General features: G+C 41.4%; 1 protein-coding gene across 7 annotated transcripts in view; it reads right to left on the reverse strand.

Moving 5' to 3' along the window:
- The window catches only part of FBXO38 (F-box protein 38), a 46870-nt gene extending 24053 nt beyond the window's left edge, over positions 1 to 22817 (reverse strand). For 4 of the 7 annotated variants that reach the window (XM_080919690.1, XM_080919688.1, XM_080919689.1 and 1 more), the window contains exons 1-8: positions 22696 to 22817; positions 14386 to 14569; positions 9540 to 9673; positions 7509 to 7672; positions 7130 to 7295; positions 4792 to 4929; positions 3621 to 3758; positions 1288 to 1381 (exon numbers count right to left, since the gene is read on the reverse strand). In XM_080919690.1, coding sequence (XP_080775816.1) covers positions 1288 to 1381; positions 3621 to 3758; positions 4792 to 4929; positions 7130 to 7295; positions 7509 to 7672; positions 9540 to 9673; positions 14386 to 14513 — 962 coding nt within the window. In that variant the 5' untranslated portion in view covers positions 14514 to 14569; positions 22696 to 22817. Of the gene's footprint in view, positions 1 to 1287; positions 1382 to 3620; positions 3759 to 4791; positions 4930 to 7129; positions 7296 to 7508; positions 7673 to 9539; positions 9674 to 14385; positions 14570 to 21557; positions 21685 to 22695 lie in introns of those variants that run through there. The other 3 variants (XM_080919687.1, XM_080919686.1, XM_080919691.1) reach the window with 3 other exon arrangements.
- Between the last annotated feature and the right edge of the window lie 3733 nt (positions 22818 to 26550).

Below are 26550 nucleotides of genomic sequence, written 5' to 3' on the forward strand. Positions count from 1 at the left end.
AATATAAAAATATAAGTAGAGATGGACCACTAAGAGGTGGGAAATAGCTAATGTAATATAAAGTGATATGAAGACACATTTTAAAGATTATGGACTGTAGGGAGCGGTTCCCCGACCGCGCCCGCTAAGATGGCACCGACATCCGGCTTGCACTGTGGTAAACAAATGTACTACTCCTGTGCAATACTGCTCTTGGCGTTAGGCAGCGCTATGCTAATTTGGTGATCCCTGATCCGCCAATCCCTGAGGGACAAATCATCCTTCCCCCTTAGAGGGAGATAAATAGAGAGAGTGCTCAGGGTTCCCATACTCAGCATCAGGGTGTTCCTGAATAAAGGCTGTTGAGAAGAATCCGGAGTGTCGTATCTTCCTTGCCGGTTGAGTTGGATGTGACAATGGACATGTAACATTGCAAAGGCTGATTTAAGACAGATTTCTGACTAGGAAGTCTATCATTGAAACAATTCAGAAAACCAAGTACAGATGGAGAATGGCCAGAGAGGCTTCAGATCCAGTGTCACCAGCGTCTGTCCATGCTATGCTCAGGCACTGCTTTCCTGTGCAATGATACCATGTGCCCTTCTAGGGCCAACCCACCTAGGATGCAGTTCAAAGGGCTCCAGTGAGGTGCTTGCTGGCAGGAACCATAGGGGTGCCTCCTAAGGGGCTCTGCCAGAGTTATGCAGCTGAGCATGCTTGCCTCAGACTGAGCCCGGAGACCCAGTGAGGGTGCTGGGTGGGGGGGAGCGGGTAAAGGAGCTGAAGGAGGTTGCAGCCTCATGGAAAGAACAACACTGTTGACCAACCAAATCCTCCACAGCTCCCATGGACTAGATCACCAACCATCTAGCATGCATTGAGAGGCTCATGGTTCCTGAACGTATATATGTAGTTGAAGACAGCAGTGTCTGACATCAATGTGAGAAGAGGCCTTTGGTCCAGTGAGGGCATGTTTTCCCAATGTAGGGGATGCCAAGGCAATGAGGTGGAGAGGGGGATTTGTGAAGACAAGTAGAGGGGGAGTAGGATAGGAGCAGGGTGGGCAAAGGGGATAACATTTCAAATATAAATACAGAGACTAATAAAAAAATTAAAAAAAAGGCTCCAGCTCTGAAGTCCAACAAACATGACGTGACACCACCTGCTACTGAAGTAGTTCCTTTGTGTATTAGATCCAAATGAGACAATCACATTTTTTACACAAGTATGTATAGATACATTAGCTCCCAAGTTTTCTAGAACTTCTAATTGTAGAACAAGAAAGTGTAAGCTAAAGTTAAGACATACCTACGGGCAGCAGTGATAATGAGGTAGCCAAGATCTACTTCAAGGGCATTCTTGCAAGCTCCTAAGACAATGGTGTGCAAATTCCTAAACCCACCTAATGAAAGAAAAAAGAGAAAAATGAACATTTCTCTGACTGCAGACCTTTTGGTAAAGGAGTTATACATGCCTTAGAAATCAATTCCTTGTTTAAAAGTTAATGCTTTGATGCTACAACCAAATTACTACAAGGTGAATTATTCCTAGCGGTTACTCCCCAAAACAGATACTCATTCTGGAAATATACTTTGAGCATCTGAACACTTCAATACTTAAGACAAAGAAAATGCTGAGAGCCCATGAGGAAGTACAGAAAGACTGCCACCTCCTGGTCAAATCCTGAACCTCTCATCATGGAATAAGACAGCACAGCTTTAACTCATTTTCATGTTTGACTTTTCAAATTTTGTTATAATTAATTAATCAGTTAATTTCCGTGGAAGCCAGAGATTCCTTTATTTCTCATCACCTTATGCTTTAAGACACAGTCTCTCACTGAAACTAGACCTTGTCACTTTGGTTACACTGGCTATCCATCATTTGCCACTATCTTCTGGTGCTGGCCTGTGTAACACGAGTCTGAGTGCTGGGCCAGGCCCAGCTTGGTCATACAGCAAGTGCTTTACCCAGAGACATTTCTGCAGCCCCCATACATTTTTTGAAAGGTATCACCCCAAAAGGAAGGGCATCAGACAAAAAATCACTACTGTACAGCAAAATGATTTCACTTGAGCACAAAGTCACCAGGTATGCACACTTTTGTGTTTGGCTTCATTGACAAACACTGCTATGTGATCCAGCCTGAGTGGTGTGGATGACTTGAGTTTGCTCCTTTGCATGGTGCAGAGCAGTATGGGATATGCCATATTTTAATTATCTATCTTATGAATGCTCAATGTCTGGTTGTCCTATTTGGGAGCCCATTAGCAATAATGCTTCAATAAATATATCCCACATGCATGTAGGGGTAAACATATATATTCTTTTTTGTTGGGTTTAAGGTCAAGAAGACAACTGTTGTGTGTACGGCCAATGTTAGCAGTTGATGTCTACCAACATTTCCAAGTGTAGAACTATCAGCTTTCCTCTTAGCATTGTCCTGATGGTGCATATCCCAGCCAACATTACTGCCTGTCACACTAGGAATGCCAGTGCTTCTGTGGCACACATTAGCTTTCAATTGTATTCCCTAAGTCTGTGAAAGTGTATCTCTTCTCTTTTACATGTTTGTGGGTGTGTGGATAAAGTCCTATATCAAGATTATATATCAATCCTTTCCCATTGTCCTACTGAGACACCTCTTGTTTCTTAATTTCAGAAATTCTTTATATATTCTTCATCAAGCCAACTGTAAGAGATCCATAGTCAAGATTTCTTCCCACTCTGTACAAATTGCCTTTCACTCTGACTCACAGCTTCATCAAGATCCAGCATCTGTCGGCTCTCTTCAGGTCTTCTCTCAGATGGTCAGACACTGTGCTCTTCTTTACTCTTTGATTTTTATCTTGCTTACAGAAACCGAATAAAAGTAATGCTGCTGCTCTGAGGGAGTCTATTCCCATTTTTGATTTGGTGCAATGCAGGGAACGTATCCCGCCTGGACCAGGTGATAACACGTCTACAACATTGCTTCAGCAGCGTAAGCCTCATTTTTATGTCATCAATGTTACTGGAGAGTTTCCATTCCATTCTAGTTTCATTTTACTTTCCTTTCTATCTGACTTTATTAATAATTTGTATTAACTGCATTTCTAGTTTTAAGTACCATGTATCTACGTCATTTTTTTTTCCTTACCAATGAAATGATTAGCAAACTTAGTTTCCTCTCTCCTGCAGCTAAGGGATCTAAAGGGTTATTATCTGACAGATGCAGCTAATGTCCAGGAACAGCAAGGAAACTTCTATACACTATAATAAATATCAGACACATCAGCATTTCTAGAGCCTGAGCTCTTCTGGAGACCTAAGATGTTCAAGTCACACAGTATCTGTCCTCAAATGGCCACTGGGTCAGCAGTTGTAAGAAAGAGGTGTTGTTTGTTTACCAATCAATAAATAACAAACCAGAAAACCTGCTTCATCACTCTGTATTTATCTTGAGAAGGTTTAACATGCATAGAAAGGCAAAGAATATCAGCCTGTGCTTATGAATACTTACCTTCATGAAATACACCATAAAGAAAGCAAAGACAATTACAAATATAATTTTTAAAAAAATTAAGAGACAAATACACAGAGACAAAAAAAAATCAGAAGTTAACTTTTAAAAGTGTTTTGTAACTAAAAGAAACAGATACCTGATCTCCAACTGTCTTCAACCACATGTTGGATGAGACCGCCCAGGAAAGGGACTCGAACCATTTCCAAGTGTTCCAGGTTACGGGCGGATGCCAGACCTGTCACTAAGGGCACGTATTTCAAGGAATTTGTTGGTCCTGGAATAAGTAAACAAGAAATCTTAATATAGTAAACTATTTTAAAAGTTGACTTCTTCAAACAGCAATTAAAATGAGTAACTTATAAATAAAATGTGGTGGCTATCTGGGCTCCCAGCTTTTCTCACTTGACGTGCTCATGTGCTAACCATAAACATGCTCAGCATAAGAACAGTTCAAAACTAATGTTGAGATACACAGTATGTTCTGCAAATATACTTACGTCAATAATTTTCACTTCAAAACAACAAATGGAATAAAAACCTCAGGAAGAAAATTTGATCCTTCACTCTAATGAGCTGCTCTACCATTTTACCATCTCTTTATGGCCAGGAGTGTGCTAGAGACAAGCAAAAACCAAAAAAGCAATGGCCCTGTCCATTAAGACTTTCAATGGAGAAACAGCATATAAATAATCCCGAAAGGATAAAAAGACCAAATATATGAAGTACCGAAGACATGCTGTGCTACATAAAAAGGAATAAAGAGAAGAGAAAGAGATGTCAAGAAAAGCAGACTCTAAAGTCCATGAATACACTTGAAAGAGGACGTACGCATCTCAAGACGACAGTGGTCAACAACAATACAGGGTAAGAAGCTGCACAGCCGTCTAGACAGCAAACAGATCTTACTATACCAACACTCAACGGAGAAGCCTAGAGAGAAGTTTCCCTTGACAGTGCAGACAACCAACCAGGGTGCTAAAGGCTTTGTTTAACTGAGGAACACCATAAAAACAAAGCTTAATGTGGAATAATTGTTCCAAATACTTAGAAAATTAGAAACTAAAAAGTCTAAAATGTATTAAAACAATCCCATGGACTAAAAGTCAGGCATATAAAACACTACGCTAGTCTGTTGGTTTTTGCTTTCGCTAAGATTATATTTCAACAAAAACAAAAGATGTGCTGCATTCACAAACTGTGAGTCAAAAACTGTAACTAGTAAGAACATAATTTACAGTGCAAATCAGAGGTCGCCGTGACACTTTACAGCAAGTACACTTAATTCGTCCGTGGCTGGATAGGATTACCTGCACAGTTCCTCATGACAAAAGTTCGCAAGCTGATGCAAAGGAAATCTTTGAAGGGCTGTGGTTTAGTGAGTCTCACCCACTTCATGTACAGGTGCCTTAGCATGGGGATGCATGGGATTTCAGGAACATTGACTCCTGGAGCACACACACAAAAGAACAGGAACGTGACAAAGCAGTCTGTAGTCTGCTTACAGCACACTAAAAGTCCAGTTTTCAACTGACAGTCTATCCTTCAAGGAGATTTTAAGCAGAACCAATTACATAACTAAAGTCTACCAGATTTGGTTTATTTAAAACAGGGTGTTAAAGAACTTTTATGCAAACCATATTATAAAGAATGGAACTTTAAAAATCTATTTCTGTGTTTAAAACATACATCTATCTAATGGCCATACCTTGTAAGATTCAAAATAAGTTTCTCAAAGTACAACTGTGTGAAGTCAGAAGTGAGTTATACAATAACAGAGGGCTGCCAATCACCACTAACTACTCCCCATCAGTAAGAAGAAATTTCCCAGCACAAAGTAAGGCCAAATAAGTTTAATGTTATGGTTTAGGGCAGACAAAATACACCTTGGTGTCATTTACAAATTATAGGGATTTTAGGTATCTGTGAATATGTGGAAGAAGTTAGCATAGCACGCTTTGGGAAAAACTTGGACAGCTATTTATTTTAATATCTCAAACTGTTAGGGATATATTGTGCCTTTGATGAGTCTTATATACAGAGAACTCAATCTGGAAAAGAGGAAGGGTATCCAATGGGAGACATGTCAGCAGATATGGCAGAAAGATGGATATTTGTAAATACCAAAGGAAAGAGGGAGCATCAGAAACCTGCTCCTCACCTGTCTTCTCAAAATGGCACTTTCTTTAGTCACTATGTAAACACACCATATAGCAACAGATGGGAAATAGAAATGAGGGAAAGACCAAAGGAAGAAAACCAGACCAAGAGAGGGACAGAATTTACCTTTGTGTCTATCACAAAGGTGTCCTGCTGGCTATGTGAGTCAAAGGGCAAGGCAAGAATGATTCAAAGATAGGCACCTGAGCTCAGTCCTAATCTCCCAAATTTAGCCTATAAACAAAGGATAATATGTATTTCTTCACATTTTCACCATACAGTTAATACAAAGCTATGAGTCAATCACATAAATAATTCATTTCAGTAAAACTTACCAAATACCTGTAATTCCAATTAACTGGTTCAGGCATTATGGAAAATGTAAACATAAAAAAGCTTTCTACCATGAGGTTACATCATAACCTCAGAGTAAAATCTCTTTCTCACTTAAAAATCTAAATATTCAAATCCTTGCTCAGACTCACTCTACAATCTGACAAACAAGAAGGTTATTAACTATCCTTCCCCACAGTGACACATATGACTTAAGCCCTAGCCTGTATTATCCACCAGGTCCTCCTAGGACTATTATAGAAATTTCTAGATCCTCAGAATATCCACAATATCTGGAGTAATCTTTGGGAAATATTCAATGTAAACATTAATAGAAGAGTAAAATAATAAGCTTAAAAGTAAAACAGAAAGCTGCAAATATTAACAAAGTATGAAACTAAAAATATTTGGGCTGAGGATATGGCTCAGGTGATAAGAATACTTGCCTAGCATGCACAAAGACCTACCTGGATTTCATCTTTGTCTGACACCACATAAAACTGGGCATGGTTATACATGCCTGTAATCCAAGCACTTGGAAGAAGAGGCAGAAGGATCAGATATGTCACCCTTAACTAACTAGTAAGATTGAGGCCAGCCTTAGCTACATAAAATTATCCATGGCTTAGTAGACAAAAGCACTTGTCTTGTGCAGTAAGGGCATTTGCCATGCAAGCCTGAAGACCTAGTTCCATCCACGGACCCCATTTCTAGATGTAAAAAGGGAACTGACTATATACACCTGTCCTTTAACCTCTGTCTGTGCACGGTGGCACACACATGCCCACACATCCTACACACAAACACAACACATATTAAATAAAATTCCTCCTCTCAAAGAACTGTACTCCAGATCTCTTCCTCTATAGGGTACAATCAGAGTAAAGGCAGAGTTCTAGCTTGGTGGGAAAACACCAAAGATAACACCTTCAAAACTAAAACTGTTTTCAACACAGCAACTGACCGCCTGAACAGCAACATCTGCCCCTGAGAGATCTTTAATGGAAAGTCTGAGCTTTTATCAAGTCTCACAAGTGCTTCTTGTTCTATAACCAAACAGTCAGATGATATTTAAAATATTATAACTGTTTCAGTGAATATTCACTTACACAGTGTTTCAAGGCATAACAAGTGAACCAGAAAGCAGGTACTCACCAACTAAATGCAAAGTTTGGATTTTGGCTCCTATGGGGATTTTCAGTTTATTTTCAGGAGGAATCGGAAATGCTCCGTTACGATTACGAAATTTCCCCAAAATATGAACATGCGGCATATATGTCCAAATGGATTCTACCAACTCCAAATGAGATGTTTCTACACCCTAGAAAAATAGCACCACGGCAAGCATAAGGAAGGCTTTCATTTCGTATCCCAAGTGTCTCTTTCTGTACAAGATGCTAACTGTGAAATGGAACTTAAGACCAAGTGTATTATGCGTGCAGTCTGCATGTGCATGAAGAAGCCCCACAGTCCGTGTGATCCACAATTTCTTCAACCAGCTCATGTTACTCAAATGTCCCAGCAGCACACTTACCACCAAGTTTGGGCACGCTTGCAGAGCTTCCAGGACTCCAGGAATGCTGAAAGCCTCATGGCCCCTCACTCTCCGCCTCTCAAGGTATCTAGGGTGAAGGCCGTATAGCTGTTCAACGTCTGGCATCTTCTTCAAAAGTGTTAGGAAACTGTTATCTGTGAAGCCTGAGGAGGTCAGAAGCACTTTGAACAGCTTCATAAATATGGACTAAATACTTCCAAGTTTCAACAAAAATCCAAGCAAAAAAGGTTACCCATCAAAGTTCTATGACGTTAACGCCTTGGCTGAAGACACCATTCCAACAGAAGATATGCCAGTTTCATATGAAAAAAATGCATCATACACGAGACTTGCAAACTAGGTTCACCCTACTCTAACCATTCCAACTGTTCTTTTATATGTTAACTACTACTCCCCATTATTTCAGAAGGTTCATTTAAGAAAAACGATAAAAGGAAGTTGGCTAAGAAACTAAGTTACAATTGATTGTGAGCAGATGCAGATGCTGAGATGGCAAAACAAACAAACGGTATATCCGAGAGGCCAGCTGTGCTCTGTAGCAAAAATGAACAAGACCCAGAGACAGGTAAACCTTCACAACAGGAGCTATGGTTAAATACATATGGAGACAAGTCACGGGAGTCTCAAAAGAACTAAAAGCCAACAGTCTGCCCACTACTAACAAAATATTAAGTTTCCAACTAAACCAAAGTACTAAAGCTTTTAAAAAATTGTTCTACTTGTATAAGGCTAACCCAGAGGTGATCCCTATAGAGTCACAAAGGTAAACAGTAAGAGCCAAGCATAAATGGGTAAAGTTAACAGAGATGGGATATGACTCCAGAGCTCACACGTGTGAGCCACCAGGTATTTCTATCAAGGTTCGGGGCTTCGGCTGGGCATGGAAGCACATGTATTTAATCTCAGCACTGGGGGGTGAGGGCAGAGGTAGGTGAATCTCTATGAATTTAAGGTCAGTATGGTCTATATAGTGCATTCCAGCCAGCTGCGGCTATATAGTAAGAACCAGTCCTAAAAAAATGATCCACGGCTTAAAGTTTAGAGAACAGGCCAGTGCAGCATTAAATACATTTAATGTGATCTCCTCTTACAGACTGCTGTGACCACTTTCTTTTATATTCATTACAGAGATGAAAAGCTTTGGGCTACAGGTATTTATTCCAGTCTGAAAACTGGCCATGTGAGCAGAAATTCTTGTGAATTTGATAAGTGCCCTGATGTTAATGCTAAGCTTGGAGCACACGGGACTTCTGCCATCCTCCAGAACCCTGTTTGCCACCTCTGCTAAAGCAAATCTAACACAGAATGAGATGAGTATTCTCAGGCTGCCCTGTCTGATTTCCTGCCTACCTCAAACCATCATTCTGTAGAGTTAAATGAACATTTTCCCTTCATACCGCTTCCTAAGTGATAAAGTATTTGTCTCCTGTAAGCTAAGTTCTGGCCTGGCATTGCTATGTTCTTTTCTAGACTGTGAATGCTGGAATCTCTCAAAAGGGCAGAGCACCACAAGCTGCACATTACACAGCTCAAGAGGTGATCTGTACTGTGTGTCCATGTATCTCTTCAGCCTCCACTTCTATGCTTCTGGTAAGAACTTCTTTGATGTTCTAATGCTGTTGTTGAGTTTGTCTGCCTCACCCTCAATCCATGTTCAAAGTCTCATGGTCTGAACATTATTTTTTAAAAGCATGATTTTAAAAAGACTCTAGTTAATAAGCAACAGACAAGCATACTAATTAACAGACAACTGTTAAAAGAGGGCAGGCCTTTCTATTATTATTTTATAAGAGCTTCCCATGACATATTTAGACATGTACATCATGGAGACCCATCATCTTTGTTCTCCTTCCTCCTGCTAGACCCACCTTCTTCCTTCCCCCCAAACAGTCCCCTTCTGCTTTCATGTCATAAATTGGTTATAAAGAAAAAGAATCACATTCTATGGACATCATTTTTATCACCTTATAATGGGGCTCAAATGTAACTTAAAATCTTCTGTCCACTTACCACTTGGCATGTATTCCCACCACCGCCCTGCACAGAGGTCCACCACTCTCACAACTCTGAGATACAGAGTAACTGCTTCCTTTAGCTTCCGGGAAAGACATTCCATGCACATGATATCCTGTAGTGGCAGGTACCTTTGTGATGGAAAGAAATAGTGATCAAGTATGCATGCAGGTCTTTTCCCTCCCTCTAGTATGCTCCATCCCTTTACATGATGTGAGGTTCTAGGAACATTTGCCGCACTTGAAATGTGTAGGGGCATTCAGCTCTCAATTTTTTCCCTTAATTTGTTTTATTATTTTATGTTTAATGTTTTGCCTGCATGTATGTATGTGTACAACATGCACTCCTGGTGACCTTACAGGTCAGAAGGTGTTGGATGCCAAGGACTGGAGTTACACATGGTTGTGAGATACCACATGGGTGCTAGGAATCGAACCTGCATCCTCTGCCAGAGCAACAAGTGTTCTTAACCACTAAAACGACTCTCCAGCCCCCATTCATCTTTTAATTACAGGTAAGTTGCAAATACTGAGTACCCAAATAAAGTGCTAAACTCTTTCCATGCCACAGTTAATAAAACCTACAATATTTCCCTTAAATGTTCAAAGGCAAAATATGTAAATAAAAATAAACATATCAAAGGCAAAAACAGTGCAAAAAAAAGAACAAACTAATCCCTCAGCAGACAAGGGAAGAAAGGAGAGACAGAAAGAATGGGATGGCAGCCAACATCCCAGTTACCTTCACAGCATGGGTTCCCTACAGATACCTCCTAACTCTCACTGCTCCTTGAAATGCCTTTCTCCACACCCAATCCATGTGTGCTGACTTGGGCATACATTCTTCACAAGTACTGCCATACGTGTTGCTAAAGCCTTTCCTCTCTTCCCAGTGTTCCTTTATATATCTATCTATCGATATACATATATATAGATATCGATAGATAGATAGATAGATAGATAGATAGATAGATAGATAGATAGATATATCCCTTTCACTGCCCCCCTCCAGGTCACTCCCTCCCAATTCCTTCCCCCCCTCCCCTTCTCCCCTGGGTGGGTAGGGGCCTTCCTAGGTATCTCTCCCACACTCCTGCCCCCAGCACTTTTAAGTCTTCAAGGCTACTCTGAGGCCAAACAAAGCAGCCCAGCTAGAGAAACATATCCCACATACAGGCAACAGCTTTTGGGATAGCCTCTGCTCCAGTTCTTCAGGACCCACAAGAAAACCAAGCTGCACACCTGCTATTAAGTGCGGGGAGGCCTCGGTCCAGCCTGTGTTATGTTCTCTGGTTTTTGTGGTTCAGTCTCTGAGACCCCCCAAGGGTCCAGGTTAGTTGATTCTGTTGATCTTCATGTGGCATTCCCATCCCCCTTGGAGCCTGTAATCCTTTCTATTCTTCTGTAAGAGTCCCCAAGTTCCATCCACTAAGGCAGATGGAGGGAGGGAATTGGGAGTTAGAGGGGATGAGGAGGGGAATGGGGGGTTCAGGATCAGGTATGGGGAGGGACAGGAGAGATGGCCAGATGGCCATGAGAATAAATGGAAATCTGCAACTGGTGGGGGTGAAGAGATGGGGGGGGGGGGTGTGAGGGGACATCTCCAGGACCAGAGATGGGATAAAGGATGAGCCCAAGAATCAGTGAGGATGACCATAACTGTGACTAACTTCATTGGGAATATGAAACCTGAAGAGGCCACCTCCTGTAGACAGGCAGGAACCCCAGTGGAGCAAGAGAGATACCAGCCCATCCACAAAACTTTCAACCCAAAATGTATCCTGCTTACAAGAAATGCAGGCACAGAGGATGGAGAAGAGACCGAGGGAATGTCCAACCAATAACTTGCCCACTTGAGACTGATTCCCTGGGCAAGTACCAATCCCTGATACTATAAATCATATTCTGTTATGCTTGTAGACAGGAGCCTGGCATGGCTGTCCTATGAGATGCTTCACCCAGCAGGTGACTCTTCCCAATCTTATCTCCTTGCTAAACTAACAACCAACCTGTTTCTATCTAGTTTCTAATGACACCAACATCTATTTTTAAATAGCAGAAAACCTCATCTTTGCCCTTAAAAGGCCTCTATATGCATCTAGACTGTTAAGTGGAAGTTGCCTTTTACTCAGAGGGTACAGTGCCATAATTGTACTACAAGGAGAGCAGCTGATTGTCCTTTTGCCACACAACCCTTGTCCAGTTCCTTTTTCCTCCTTGGTGTCACCCTGTCCCTGGTTCTCTAGCTAACAGCTCCTGTGTCAAGAAGGCAGGAGCTGCAGGGCTAGTTCTGCTGCCACATCTCCTGGATGAGTCTGCAGCATTCTTCACTGGTTCCTTCAACACAACCTATAACTATGGAACAAATTCCTAAACTTCCTCATGTGCAGGAAGCGTCACTCATCAGGTAGGGCTCCTATTAGGCCATCTCACATGTACTGAAACTGGCTAGAAAAGCTAAGCCTACAGCTAGGTAAGTGGGAAGTACAGCAATGCCCACATACTGCAGGCTGATTCTAATTCCAACAGCAAAGTGTGCATGTGCATGTTCAGAATCTTTCTGCTGTACTGTGTTCCTACCACTGGCCCTTCCCCAAAGCTATTTAAATAAAGAGAATAAAATCAATTAAATTTCCAATAAAAACATTACTGTTACTCACTAGAGCTTAAAATAATTTTCAGAAGATATATGACTACGTATTATATAAGCAACAAAAAACAATGAATTTGCTTTCTAAATCACGTTTTACACTATTCCAATAGTTTTACTATTATCCAAAATATTTGCCTGAATTAGCTTTATAACTTGAGTAACATTTAAAAAGAAATCAGGATGATTTTTCATTAAACCTTGCCTAGGATATGTTTTTCTATGATGAATGTGGTTAGAAATTCAGCTTTAAAAGGACACACAGAAAGTGGGGCAAGAGAGGCAGAGGATGGAAACATAACAAAACCAAATTTTACATAAAAAAATAGCATAATGAATTCTAATTCTTCATAAACTAATAAAAACCATATTACAAAAGTACATAAGTACATTTTAGAAAAGAGTATACAAAAATTAACTTTCTTTTAAAGGGAAACCAACTATTTTTTTTCTTTTGTCTCAAGAATATGTTAAGTATTTACCACACAATTATAACAGGAGTCTTAAGATAAAAATTTTAGGAGCCTAAAACTAAAACATAACCTATTTATTCTATAAAAACCCAGTCCACGAACTCAGCGGAGCTCAGAGTTTCTGCATTCAGTTAATGTGCTCAAGTTCATTAGAAACAGTGCAAGACCCCTTTGCCTGACTCTCATCTTTACATTTGAATAACCCACACAACTATAAACTAGTATCTGCTTCCAATGTAAAATATGGTCCAATATGTCCACACTATATCCAAACATTTTAAATTTTTCTGAGACACAATTTTTGCACATTTTAATGGGGTCAGCATGATCGTTCAAGGTAATGTACAGCATATAGTGACCATCAATCAACATCTAACAATTATAACTGTACTTTAAAATTTTAACTCCATTTATAATAAAGCTGGAATATCTGAGATACAGACATGCTTTTTTCTCCAAATGTTTGTAGGCTCTGAGATCATCACCTATCTATATTTTCCACAATGTGAAAACCAACCTTTTAAGCTGGATCTCTTCATGAACTTGAATTCACATACGTAGCCCAGTTTGTCTGTTTTACCATTTGCCCTGCTATTCTTCTTCAGCTCTTAACCTAACTACATTTTAGTTACTGAATTCTAAAATGCAGTTGAACACTGGTACAGTTAGCTGTCTTTATACATACTTTTTCTAGCACATAAATATTAATATCATTTTGTTATAATAGAAAAGGTACCTACTGTTTTAATTGGGCCTTTTATTCTCAGATATTAACTATCAAAAACCATACTGTGCCACTGAAGATAAAAGCTACAAAAGATTTTAAAAATTCAACAGTATATTACAAAAACAAAGTACTCATGACTCCTTAAATAACTTATTACTACTTAACAACCTTATAATCTGAAAATATTAATGTGTGTACAATTCAACATATTTGTGAGAACTTACTAGGTAGGATATTTTTCTAGGTGAATAATCTAAACTAATGATAATTATCTAAAAAAAAAACCTAGATGCTTAGAAAATTTAATTTGTAAGTTCCGAAAAAACACAAACCAAAAATAACCATATGTAAGACAAGGAAATTTTAAGTACTGTGTCGCATGTACCATTGCTAGACTAGAAAGCAAAGACTAAAATGGTCAACATAAAGACTGGAGAACAAAATTCAGGATCAACAAGTGCTTTCCAAACATTGCTTTGCTACCAAGTCCTAGAACACCTGTCTCAGAGAATGGCAGACTGAGGAAACCAACTTGGGCCTCTAACTCCAGAAAAGATTCAGGTCTCTGAATGGTATTGATGGAAATAATGAAAGAATGAAAACTGGAATAACATTTTTTTCTTTCTTGGTTTAATAAATAGTTCTTAAAATATAGTTTGAGTAAGAAAAATAAACTTTAACAGTTTCTTGGAGGCCTGAAAATGGCTCAACAGTTAAGAGCGCTTGCTATTCTTGCAGGTTCAAGTCCCTGCTACCAGTGTATACCAACCATCTACAACCCCAGACTTAGGGGATCCAACACCCTCTCTTGATTTCATGGGCACTAGGCACATACATGGGACAGACACAGACATGCATTGCATATGGCACACAAACATATGCCAGCAAAACATTAGTGCATATATGGTAAAATAAAGAAAAGCTTTATAAAACAAGTTTTTACTTTTACATACATAATTACAGCTACATAAAAGTAATCCAAACAACATCCCACCTGAAAATATGACACAGCACTTCATGTGACAGCTGGTTCATGTAGTCCTTCTCTTCATCAGCTGTCATTTCCTCAGGGACCTCGCTGTCCATCACACACACTTTGACACTTTTCTTTCTTGGTCCCATGGCTGTGCTTCCCCTTAGTGTGAGACCAAATCTCTGCTGATTTTAATTCAAAACACCTGCGAGGCAAACAGAGTAGCGCAGCCTAAAACACACCAAACTCAAACAAAGTGTCCCTGTTACAGTGAGTTAGAATATTCATTCGGGGTAACTAAAGGGCAAAGGTTCAAAATACTCATGCTATTACAACAGTACGCCATATGCGAATTTCAAAAGTAATAATCTCCTCTAAAGACACAATATCTTTTCCTGAATAGTTTAGAGTGAATAGAACCCAAGAATAAAGTCCTACTTTCTAATTTGCATTCTGAGACTCCCACCCAGCTCGTGCATTCAGTTTCTCCAGACTTCAGTTTCTTCAGTGTGTAAAGCAAGATAATTGAACTAGGTAGCAAAACTGCTTCTGGTAAGGAGCTCATGACTAGAAACATGCATTCACAATGGCTATGTAAAGGCCTGTCTGAACTCACAGGAACGACCCTTTCAGCTATCAAGTTCAGTTGCACCCTTACCTCACCTGTGTGTCATTAATACCAAGGAATCCAGCATTTCTTATAAGCTAGCCCAACACAGCAGAGCCTCTATAGGACTCTCGTTTTTCATCTGCCACAAATTACTACTTCCAGGAGAGGAATCGACCTTTTAAATTCTTCTTTCTCCTACCATAAAGTGAGGGGATGAAACCTTACCTTCTGTGAATGGAATAAAACCAAACTGTAGACACTCCCCTTAAAAACAAACAAACAGACAAAACAAAACACCATACAGAGCTTGCACTTCTGAAGGACAAACTCACTTTTATAGAGCATATACAATTTGCTTTTAAAATGAAACCTCAGTAAGGGGAGAGGATGAGGGAAGGAAAATGAGATGAGCAACGACACATTTTGTTCTGTGTATGGTATGTGAGTCTGGAAATATTTTAATGATGGTGGTCCAGATATGGAATAGTTATGAAATCTGGGCCTCTTTAGCATTAAAGGACCATTGTAGACAGAGTTGACAAGTGGAATCAGATTTATTCAGGTAATTCTTTAAGTCACACATGCCTTCACATACTTTGAAAACCTGTAGTGTGTAGCCTAGCATCGTGAACAAAAGACCTTGGAAGTCAGTGAGGAGGTAGGGAACCATGTAAATGAACTTAGAACTTCAAGCTGAGATAAGTGGTATAAAGAAAGGAAAGTAGCACATAGCACACCAGCCTCTTTCATTCTTTGCTGGCTTTTTTAAAGGAAGGGCCAATTGAAATGATATCTGAGGGATGATCAGAAAATTGGGCAAAAAAGGAGTAGGGAAGTAAAAAAAGAAAGCACTCTAGGAGGCCCCAGTAGCATATGCCTCCATGTTCTTGGGTGGATCCCTGGGGGCTGGATCTTACTGGGCAGACAGAAATGCTGCAAGTCAGAGATGGGCTGGAATCTGAGGGAGAAACTGCAGCTTCCTGGATGATCACTGCAGAGTTGAACAGGGAGGCAAGGTTTCTGATGTACAGCTGGACAAGGAAACAGACTCAGCTACTCTCAAAAGGCAAGCTGTCTCTGTAGGGAGCCATCTTTAGGCTGGAGACATTCAGGAGGGAAAGCTATGGTGGCCATTTTCTGCATATATTATCAACATCCACATGGGATCAGAAGAGGAAGGGTTTGTGCCATTTCCCTCTAGGTTTGAGAAGCTGTACCCATGTTAACAAAACACATTCACTGAGGTCCTCACACACTTAGGGTTACCCCACTTCCCGGATATGCTGAACTTTCTCTGGGAAAGAATGTTTTCAAAAATCGAAACAAAACTACTGGTGTTAGGATGAAGACGGTGAAATGGAAGGGAGATGAGGCTGAACTGTTTAGCAGGGTTCTTAATCCTCAACAAGATGAAACACCAGCCTGTCAAGGCGAGCACACACTGTACTTGGGAAGTTTGGGCACCCCGGAATAAAAGGACACAGCAACTGAAATATACATAGATCCCAGGGCTCCTCTGCTTCAGCAACCAACAGAAACAAACATGGTCTAAATAATCCTTATATCCTATGCTTGTCTGTGTTCTCATCCCCTCTGCCCTCACTGAAAATTTGTGGAGTCAGCATGCTCACCAGGGTCTGGGTTCCAAGTTCTATACACAACCCTATGCAAATTTCCTACTTGGTTACTTCTACTAGTACCAACCCAGGAAGCAAGGAAATAAAGATTATAGAGCCATGTGTGGGTTCTTATCAAAAAGCACATAATAGCATGGGATAAAACAGTTCTCAACCCGTGAGCTGTGACCCTGTTGGGGGGGGGGTCATATATCAGATGTCCTGCATTTCAGATATTACGATTCATAATAGTAGCAAAATCAGTTATGAAACTGCCTCAAAAATAAATATACAAACCAGCTTCTGACTATACCACACCCACATTTTCCTGTTTCTGCCGCTCTTATCCAGCTGAAACTTCTTCTGTTACAGTTCCTCCTGAACCTGCTTCTTGGGCTTGGGCTCCAAACGATCCTGTTCTCTGGGACCACTCATCACTAATTTCCCAAGTGATCTCTCTGTGCCTACTCTTTTGTCCCTGTTGCCAGTTCCCCTGAAACCCACTTCTCACTGACCAACTGCACCTATTCCTAAGGCTTCAGGTACTACAAATGCAAACCCAACACACAGCACACACTGTCCTCCACTGTAGTTCACTGAACTCCTACACTATAAACTCTGAAAGTCCTAAACACACCCAGACCTCTCACTCTCCATGACTACTCAGTGAGCTACCACCTATTTTCCCCCCATACTATTACTACATGCATTCCCACTGGCCTCTGGGACTCTATCAATCCCCATATATGCTGCTGTGGTTGATGGCTTTCTGTGTGGTACCCAGCAGTGTGCCATCCAGGCCTACAGCATAGGCAAGCAGAGCTCAGGCTTCAGTAGATAGTTCACCTAGTAAATGCTTACTTATCACACTGAAGCTACAGTAACCCTTTCGACACATTCTTCTAACTAGGTATAAACAAACATAAAAAGCATTGCATTGACTAAGTATGATTTTATGTAGACAACAGTAAATGACAAATATGTCAGTGGTTTTTTATACAATATGAACAGTGGTTGCTACTGAAAATAAAGAGCAGATGGACAAGAAAAAGAAACTTTTTGTCTCATGTTCATCTCAATCACTGAGCTTTTCAGATTGCTCATGCTTATGGGATTTCTTTTAAAATGAAAAAAAGAAAAGAACAAGAAAATACAAGACAAGACAAGAAAATCGGTCTCCAAGGAACCGTGGCTCCTAAAGGGTGAGGATCTTTGCAGTCCAGCCTCAAACCACTTTTCTAATCTCATCTTCTAACCCTTACCCATGACGCCCTGGTACAGCAGCATCCGCTCAGCTTTCTAAGCAGGGCTCTTGCCTTATGTGATTTATTCTGGCAGGAACAGTCACCTTTCTTTACTCTCCCCTCCCCTTCCTGCCCCCCCTTCTCTCTAGTCTAGAAAACTAATAGCCTTCACAAATCAATTTAAATTGTAGGTGCTTTGTGAACACTTCTTTCATCTGAGTACTCTATGGGGCATAGGCTTCTACAACACTTTGTGCAATGTTAGATGTCAAAGCTCTGCCAGGAAAGGATTTCGAGCTCACCTCCAGGACTAACAAGCCTTCACTCATAAGAAACCCATTATTCCACATGTGCCCACTAAGCATTTCACACTCCTGAGAGCAGTTTGCTACCAATAACATCCAATAATCCAAGAACCTCAGCAGTAAGTACTGTCAGGTTAACCCAACAGAACACACATAATAGCTATTTACAGTATGAAAGCTCTAAAACACTATTAACTCCAAGAGCCCTAGTTATCTAGGGACTGCCAGGTGTTCAGAATAACCCTCCAGGAACTGAACACATGCTCAGGTTTAAGAATTTTGACAGCCCTTCAAAAGACATGCTCCTGACTTTTCCTTAGCTATAAGGCTTCGGTGAAGGGAGGGCTTGAGATGACATGGGGTAAGCGACAGACCTTTACATCAGGAGGCTGATAGGGGAGGTCGTACTCTTCCATTTTTGCCCCCACTGAATCCACTTAAAGCACCTTGCTTTTATGACTACTATCTGAGATTATGCATTATTACTCTGCAGTGCTCTTTTAGAGGCATATTTAGTAACCCTCGGTCTCATATATACTTAAAATTCCAAGTTAACTAATATAACTAAGTTCACAAAATCCGTGTGTTTAGAATTCCAACATTATAGAGGTAAATCACAAAGAAGATAGCTGTTCGACAAGCCCATGAAAGTCTAGTCAGCCTATCAAATATATCTGAAACCAAACACCAGTGACAAAACCTAAATTATCAGGACTCACAGGCTATACACAGCTCTTCCATCAGGCATATAATTAAGCATGTGCTCTTGCAAATCCATCCTGTACTTACAAGAACACACCTGCCAGGTTTAAGAGGCTGTAAGCCTTTGGTGACGGGAGAACCTGAGATGACACTGGGTAAGAGTCATCAGGATGATGACAGCCAAGGGGAAGCCCTCTTCAATACAAGCAGGTACCTCTGGGAACATTTAGGAGGAAGATCTTTGTCACTCAAGGGCTCCTTTACTGTCCTTAGCCTTGGTGCACGTTGACAAAAGACAACAGAACTGTCCAACTTAAATGAGCATCACCCTATTTACTTTAAAAAACAAAAAACAAGCTAAGCTATGATGAGCACTGCCTCAAACACTGAGGAACAGGGCCCTGTGCTCCTCCTGCATGTGAAGAAAACACCAAGGGATTCATGACAAAGTCCCAAGAGGATAGTATCTCTTTGGTTAGGAGACTACTGTGTTTTTCCTTTCTGGCAGGCAGGGTTAAAAAGCAAGTCAAGATGAAGGAAACCACCACATGTAGTCTTCATTTTCCCTTCTTCCCAGCTTCTACATCCCCATACCACCCAGCACCTAGCATTCTGCTTCCCTGTAAAAATGCAAAAAAGGGCTTGAGGGAGTAGAAGGCTAAAAGAGAGGGTGAAGGCAAATCTAATTCTCAGCAACAGGGGAAGGGTGTACCACGTGGGTGAAAGAGGGATGACCATAAGCAGCACATAAATGCAAACATATGAAGCTGACATTTTAAAATATCAAGCATTATTTCTAAGGTCAACAATTTCTGGAGGCTCTGAACCTCCAAGAAATGTTAATCTGACAGTGACGATAAATTTATCCCTTAATATTAAATGCTAAGGGGCCCTCAGAGACTACCTAGTCACACTGCTGATGTTTTGTGGGTTATAAACTCATCTGAGAATAGGACAGTAGCATTTCTCTCTCCTGCTAGTCTAATGCAACAGAATTACAAATAAAATTTCAGAGGCTCTATTGGATGAAAAAAGAACTAGAGCATGTAAGTCAAGAAGTCAGTCAGGCTCAGCAGACCCAGAATTCCCCACCTATATCACAGATACATCAACAATCTATGACTGTTGGTCCTCAGCCACCACAGCTACTTCTTGAGGCCTAGAGACTAGCTTCAGGATGCTTCTATTACAATTCTGACCATACCCCCCTCTATAAAAATGGGGTTCCACAGAGTAGCCATCACTACCTGGGTAGTATATTATCATTCCACAGGAGCCTGCTTGCCATAGCTTGAGCAAGGAAGCTTCGATTCTGTCCTGGCATCCCAAGACAGTCTTAAGCCTGAGTTCTTTGCCAATGCCCTTTAAACCAGGTCTTTCTAAAATACGTCTAAGGCCTTCTCCTTCAGCCATGTGAACACACTATAATAACCTGACAAAATCATTCGGGTTGCTCCCGAAATTGAGCCTGTTTGAAGCTTTAATACTCTTAACTCCCTCTTGCTTGAAATCACACTTTTTAAATTGTGTTCTTCTACCACAGAGCTTGAAATCACACCTTTTTAATTGTGTTCTTCTATCATAGATTTACTTAACACAGCCATGCATAAGTCTGAAATCACCTGTTCCTACAAATAATACCCTACCTCCTGGACTCCGTAAACCCCTCTCATCTGACAATCTTCCTCTACCTAATCTATCTTGTCAGTATTTTTTATCACTAACTACCAATTAGAAAGGAGTAATTACTCCTCCTCTCAACTCACACATGGCACTCTGGAACACAAGTATTTCACAGAGAAGAGCTAAACTAACAGGACAAAACTAGCCGAAATTGCAGGGATCTGTTAAGATTTCTTTTTCCCACAAGTTTGAATCAATGTCTTGATCTGTGTCTAGTCAATGACAATTCTCTTGAACCCCTTTCTCTTGGTTCCTAGTATCTCCGCATTCCTCGTCGCCTCACTCATTCATTCACTCTTTGGTAGGATGAGGTGGCAGCAAAGCCTCACATGGCTTATCTTCTTAGATTCTACATGTCTGGTTCCTCCCTCAATCTCCCAACCTACTATGATCAAATGGCATCTCATTACCCTAAACAACAAACATAAACACAGAGCAAAGATCTTCTTAAATCCCCCCAACAGTCCTACACTGCCAAGGTCATTCCTGTTTATTCTAATGCCTCTTTATCTTCGGTTGGCTTCAGTTTGTTAAGTCAATGTAACCTTGCAAATCACCTAATTTTCACAGAACACTTGATGGATCCAGTATCTAGGACGTACCCTCTTGTTCTCGAAGTGCCATCCATCCACACTGAGCAAGAAATCTTTATTTTACAGATGAGGAAAACGAGCAGAGGAATGATAGCTGTCTGTCCCTGCGGCAGAATGTCCCACTTCTGAAGTAAGGACCTTGGCCTTCAATGCTAGTTCAAAACCAATTTTCACACCACCTAACTTTAGTGAAACCTAGTTTTTCCTTCCTTTTCTGTGATGTCCTTTTGAGTAAAGATAAAATGTGCACCTCAGGCTCACAACCATTTAAACACACACACACACACACACACACACACACACACACACACACACAGTGTTGTCTGAATTTCTTTCCTAGAGAGAAATAACTCTCCCTTATGAGGCCCCAATGACAAATTAAAGTTCAGTTCCACCAACATTTACCCCGGGGAACTAATGTATTCATTAGGTTTACTTACACAGCATGGCTGAGGAGCTACAAACAGGACCCTGGTGTACTGTCAAGTCTTCTGGTATGGATGATGGCTTCCCTCCAGCTGTTCCCATGGAATTCTTTTCCCCTCTTCACTTCCCAGACTCTGCACTTTAGTACCTCCCTACCAAGAGGCCATGTACAATCAGGACAGAATAACATACAAATGACCAGAAGTATGGGAGGGAGCATCCTGACTCACAGGTGAGAGAGCAATGACCCCCCTCCCCCAACACCTTCTACAAAGGAATGTTAACTCAAAAAACAGCAGGGTCTTTTGCTGGAAGCATCAAATGCTCTGACCAAGGCTGATGACTGTTAAGTGTGAAGGATGACACTCTACAACTCGCTCATACATACCCTAACACCCTGCTCCCACACACAACTGCAACATCACAATTTTTGACAAGAGGGATGGGGTCTTTCCAGTCATCTAAAAATGGTTAATTCTTAAACAAAAGTTAAAGCCACGAGAATATTCTCAGTCTATAACTACATAGTATGTGCTTTACCATGTTCCAATTTCTCCCATCACCAGAAAAACCATGGCTTTACAGAAAACCTATTGTATCTCCCATTTGCTATATAGTGGGGGGGGGGGTACGAGAGGGGTTAAGCCAGGGTCTACTCCAATGCTTTTCTCGAACAGATGAGACATTTCAAGTTCAAAACAATGAGGGCGATTGGGTGATCTGCCAAAAGAAATGACCACCAAGTAAACAGTGGGACAAAACCCCGGGTCTCCCTTTCTTTTTCCACACGATGTATTAACCGCATCACACTAGAGCTACTTCCTCAGCGGACTGAGGGCAGGCGTTCCTCAATTTACTGGCCTAAACGACTCAACATTAAATTCGTTGCATTGCTGACACCTAGAGTGTGTGTTGGGGGAGGGGCCCAGAGTCTGGTCAAACCTCCCATTTGGCTGATGAAACCAAGACCCGGAGAGGGCTCTGCACGGCGGAATAGAAGGCTGGATGCCTTAGGAGCAAGGCCTGCAAAGCCAGAACTACATTTCAGACACTCCTTTCTCGGTCGCTCTAGGCCCAAGAGTTCCTGAGCCCAAGATCGAAGATCTGGGCGGTGGGAGCCCCGGACCCCTCCATCTGCCCACAACCGCGCACCTCCACCTTCGCGACAGCCTCCCGGGCCGCGGCCCACTTACGCCGGCCCTCCGTCTGTTTTTGTGGTTGAGAGGGACCGAGAATCGCGACAGACTCTTCCTGCGGCCCCCACCTCCGCAGCGTTTCCGCTTCCGCCGCCTCCTGAGTCTTCTGAAGAAGTGTCATCGGGGGATGGGCCTGGGCGGGACTCACCGCGTCCATGTTAGGTGTGGCTCCATCCCGGCGCAGCGGCCCTGTAAAGCGTGGCTTTTCCGAAAGCCTATCAGCCGGCCCTTCTTCCGGTGACGTAGAAATTCCCCACAGGAAACGCCGGGAATCCGAGCTACTGGAGCTAGTTCCTTGTGGGTCTCCGGTGGTGCTGAGACTGAGATCCTGGATAATACACTGGCTCTCCTCTCCTTCATTGGCAAAATGAATAGATGCAATAAAAATATCTTCCATCTAAAAACAGAACCCTTGATTTCGGGGCGTGGGTAAGTGGAGGGGCACAATGATTAATAAATCATTCTGTGTTTTGCGAGCGTTGTCTTTGCATGTTTGTACTCTCTTGAATATCATGGTTTTCACATCAGTGTTTCATTAATAAATGTCAGAAAACTGGACTGAAATCTAGATTTTCTTTTAAACAGATCATTTGTCAGTGCACTTCCAGGCTTCTAACTAACACGGATGGTAGGCACCCCAGGGGGACAGAGATCATGTACATTGGAACGTTTAGGACTCAGTTTGACAAGATACAGGGCGGGGTGAGTTAACTGCTGAACTAAAAAAGGTGTGTGGGAGCACCGTGCACAAAGTTCTAATTCTTAATTTTTTTTACCAGACTTATTAGTTCTACCCTTACTGCGGATTAGCCTTAGCAACCCGGGCTATAGCTAGCAGTTCTTTCATGCTCAGAATTCCAGGTATCAACCATGTATCGGAGTTTGGAGGTCTGGTGGGGAAAAACAACAAAAACTTCCTTATGTATGTATATATGTACACATAACTTTAATACTGCAAGTATCCTGTTATTGAAGAATTGTGTGTAATTCCTGTAAGTAAAATGTGTGTATTCATGTTACTTATTTCTGTTAATATATTAGGTCCCACATGCACATGTGTAGCAGAAGAGCAGTTTGGTCTTCATGCAGGTCCCCCAACAAGTGGAGAGGGAGCTGTTGTTGCTGAGCCTGTTGCCTGCCTGCCTGTAGATCCTGCACCACTAAGTGGATTGCATTGTCTGGCCTCAATGGCAGAGGATGTGCCTAGTCCTGCAGTAACTTGATGTGCACAGTGGTGGGGGGTAGTATAAGGGGGTGACACCCAGAAAGGAGCTTCCCTTAAAAGAGGTGAGGGTGGAATGGAAGGAGGGCTGATGTGAGGGGGTACTGGGAGGAGGGGGTGATGTTGGGATGTAAAGTGAATAAATAAATAATTTTAAAAAGACCTTAACAACAGCAACACCATTTGACATGCCAAACTGGGTGGGGTAGCTGAAAAAGGGAAAATCAGAATCTTCTTTCTTAGGATGAACCCCCTAGTTAGTTATCTAATAACAAGTAGTCAGCCCTAAAGACAGATATAAGTAACACTAAATAAAGTAAACTCAGCAATACTATATGTATACTATTTATGTACATGTAAATAAAATGATGATTAAAGAGAGACCATGGATTTAAGAATGCAGGGGAAGAGTGGAAGGGATGGGGAATAATATAAACTCAGCATTCATACATAAAATTATCCAACAAAATTATAAGATAAATGATATCGTGGATGTAACTAATAGGGAGAGAGATTTCTGGCCTAATATGGAGGTTCTTCACACAATCATCTTTTTTTGTTTTTGACTTTACAGGTCAGCATAGAATCCTGTTCCCAGGCATTCTGCACCTCCAACTTCATGCACCTCACTACACTTCCTTTTATTCTTTTATTTTTTCAATTACAGAGTCTAACCTATACAGAAGATGATAAACAGAGGCTATTTTACTGTCAAAAAAGTTCAAGATACGACCTCTGGGTTCCCCACTAGATGGTGTAGTTCATTTATTGAACTTGGGGTGAGCAGAGGCAGTAAATGCCCTTCCCCATGCACTGACAAAAGCTGCTGGCTGTATAATCAAATGCATTCCTTTCTACACTAACTTCAAATGTCAATAAAAAGGACATCAACTCTACAAGTTATACCTGCTCAGAAGCAGATCTATTCCCTAAGAACCTTTGCCTTGAAAGGATTCACACAGCTAAAGGTCTAGAGAGGAAATAAAGATCAATGACAGTCAGTTACTTCTAAAAAGAAAGGGAAAGAACTGAGATGGCAAATGCTTCTCTTCCTTGGGGTCCATTGGCAAAGCTTGCTAGGTCGCTTTCTTTTGAGTCCACACCCAGCTCACTGGAGTGTTCTCACTGATGACTGGCATCTTGTGTGGACATGGGAAACAGAAGGGGCAGATACAATAGACAACTCACATACAAGGAGGGGTAGGTATTTCTTATAGGTCACTGTTGGCATTTGCAAGGTGTTTTTTGTTCCTTTGTTTCCAATCAGGTTGGGACATTGCAGAGCTTTAGCCACTAAATCCTAGTGGTCTCATTTTCTTTTTCTTTTCTTTCCTTTATTGGATATTTTCTTTATTTACATCTCATATGTTATCCCCTTTCCAGGATTCCCCTTGGGAAGCCCCCTGTCCTATCCTCCCTCCCCCTGCTTCTCAGCCAACTACTGGACTGAGAACAGGGTCCCCAGTGAAGGAGTTAGAGAAAGGACTGAAGGAGCAGAAGGGGTTTGCAACCTCAAGAGGAAGAACAACAATACCAACCAACCAGAGCTCCCAGGGACTAAACCACCAACCAAAGAATACGCATAGATCGACCAACCCATGGCTCCAGCTACATATGTAGCAGAGGATGGCCTTGTTGGGCATCAGTGGCAGGAGTGTGAAGGCTGGACGCTCCAGTGTAGGGGAATACGGGGGGGGGGGGGGTGAGTGGGTGGTCTTATTCTTGATGTAAAAATAAAGGTCAAGGGAGAAAATGAGAAAGAGAAAAGAGTGTGGAGTTAGATGAGCAATGAGAACCTGGGATGAGTCGGGGGAGGAAGCTTGAAGCAGGGTGAAAACATTATTAGAATACATTGTGGAAATTTTTTTAAATAAAAAGAATACCAGGTACTGTAAATGCCTGGTATGAGACTAACACTTCATGATGTAGTAAATATTTAATCTCAATTGGGGGTGTCTACCCCACCTTAGATCATTCAATGTCCAAATAAAAGACACATTTTTACGTTTATAATAAGCCTTAATTAGCACTAGAGCTGGGCAGATATCTTCCCTCTAAGCTATTAGTATCTACTTTCCTATCAACAACCCTAGGTTGCCCTGTTCTATCTGGGCCATTCAACTCCAACTGGCCAGCCCTCATGGCTCACCTACCTTATGGCATCTTCTCTCTCCAACTCTTCTCCTCTCCTCATGGTCCTCCTCCCACCTCAAGCTCGGGAATCAAAACTCCACCCATCTCTCTTCTGCCCAGCTATAGACTGTCAGCATCTTTATTTGACCAATAGTTAGAAGATGGATACTGAGAACAGACATAAGCATGGATGACTAGCAGAAAAGATGTTCATAGTGAGACTTAGGCAGAACTTGACAGTAGGTGATTGATGTGTCACCCCTAGTTAACAAAAGCAAGGACACCCCCCACCCCTTTGTATGAAAAGGTGTTTCACTTAAATATTAGTGCTACTGGGGTCCTTTGTGCCATCATACTTTTCCACCATCACACATGTCCTTTGGCCAGGATATTGTCTTTATTAGTCCTAAGCAGCCTTGGCTGCATCTGTCCACCCACTTTACATAGAGGACAAAG

This window comes from Micromys minutus (assembly GCF_963924665.1).
Source record: "Micromys minutus genome assembly, chromosome: 8".
Taxonomy (NCBI): domain Eukaryota; kingdom Metazoa; phylum Chordata; class Mammalia; order Rodentia; family Muridae; genus Micromys; species Micromys minutus.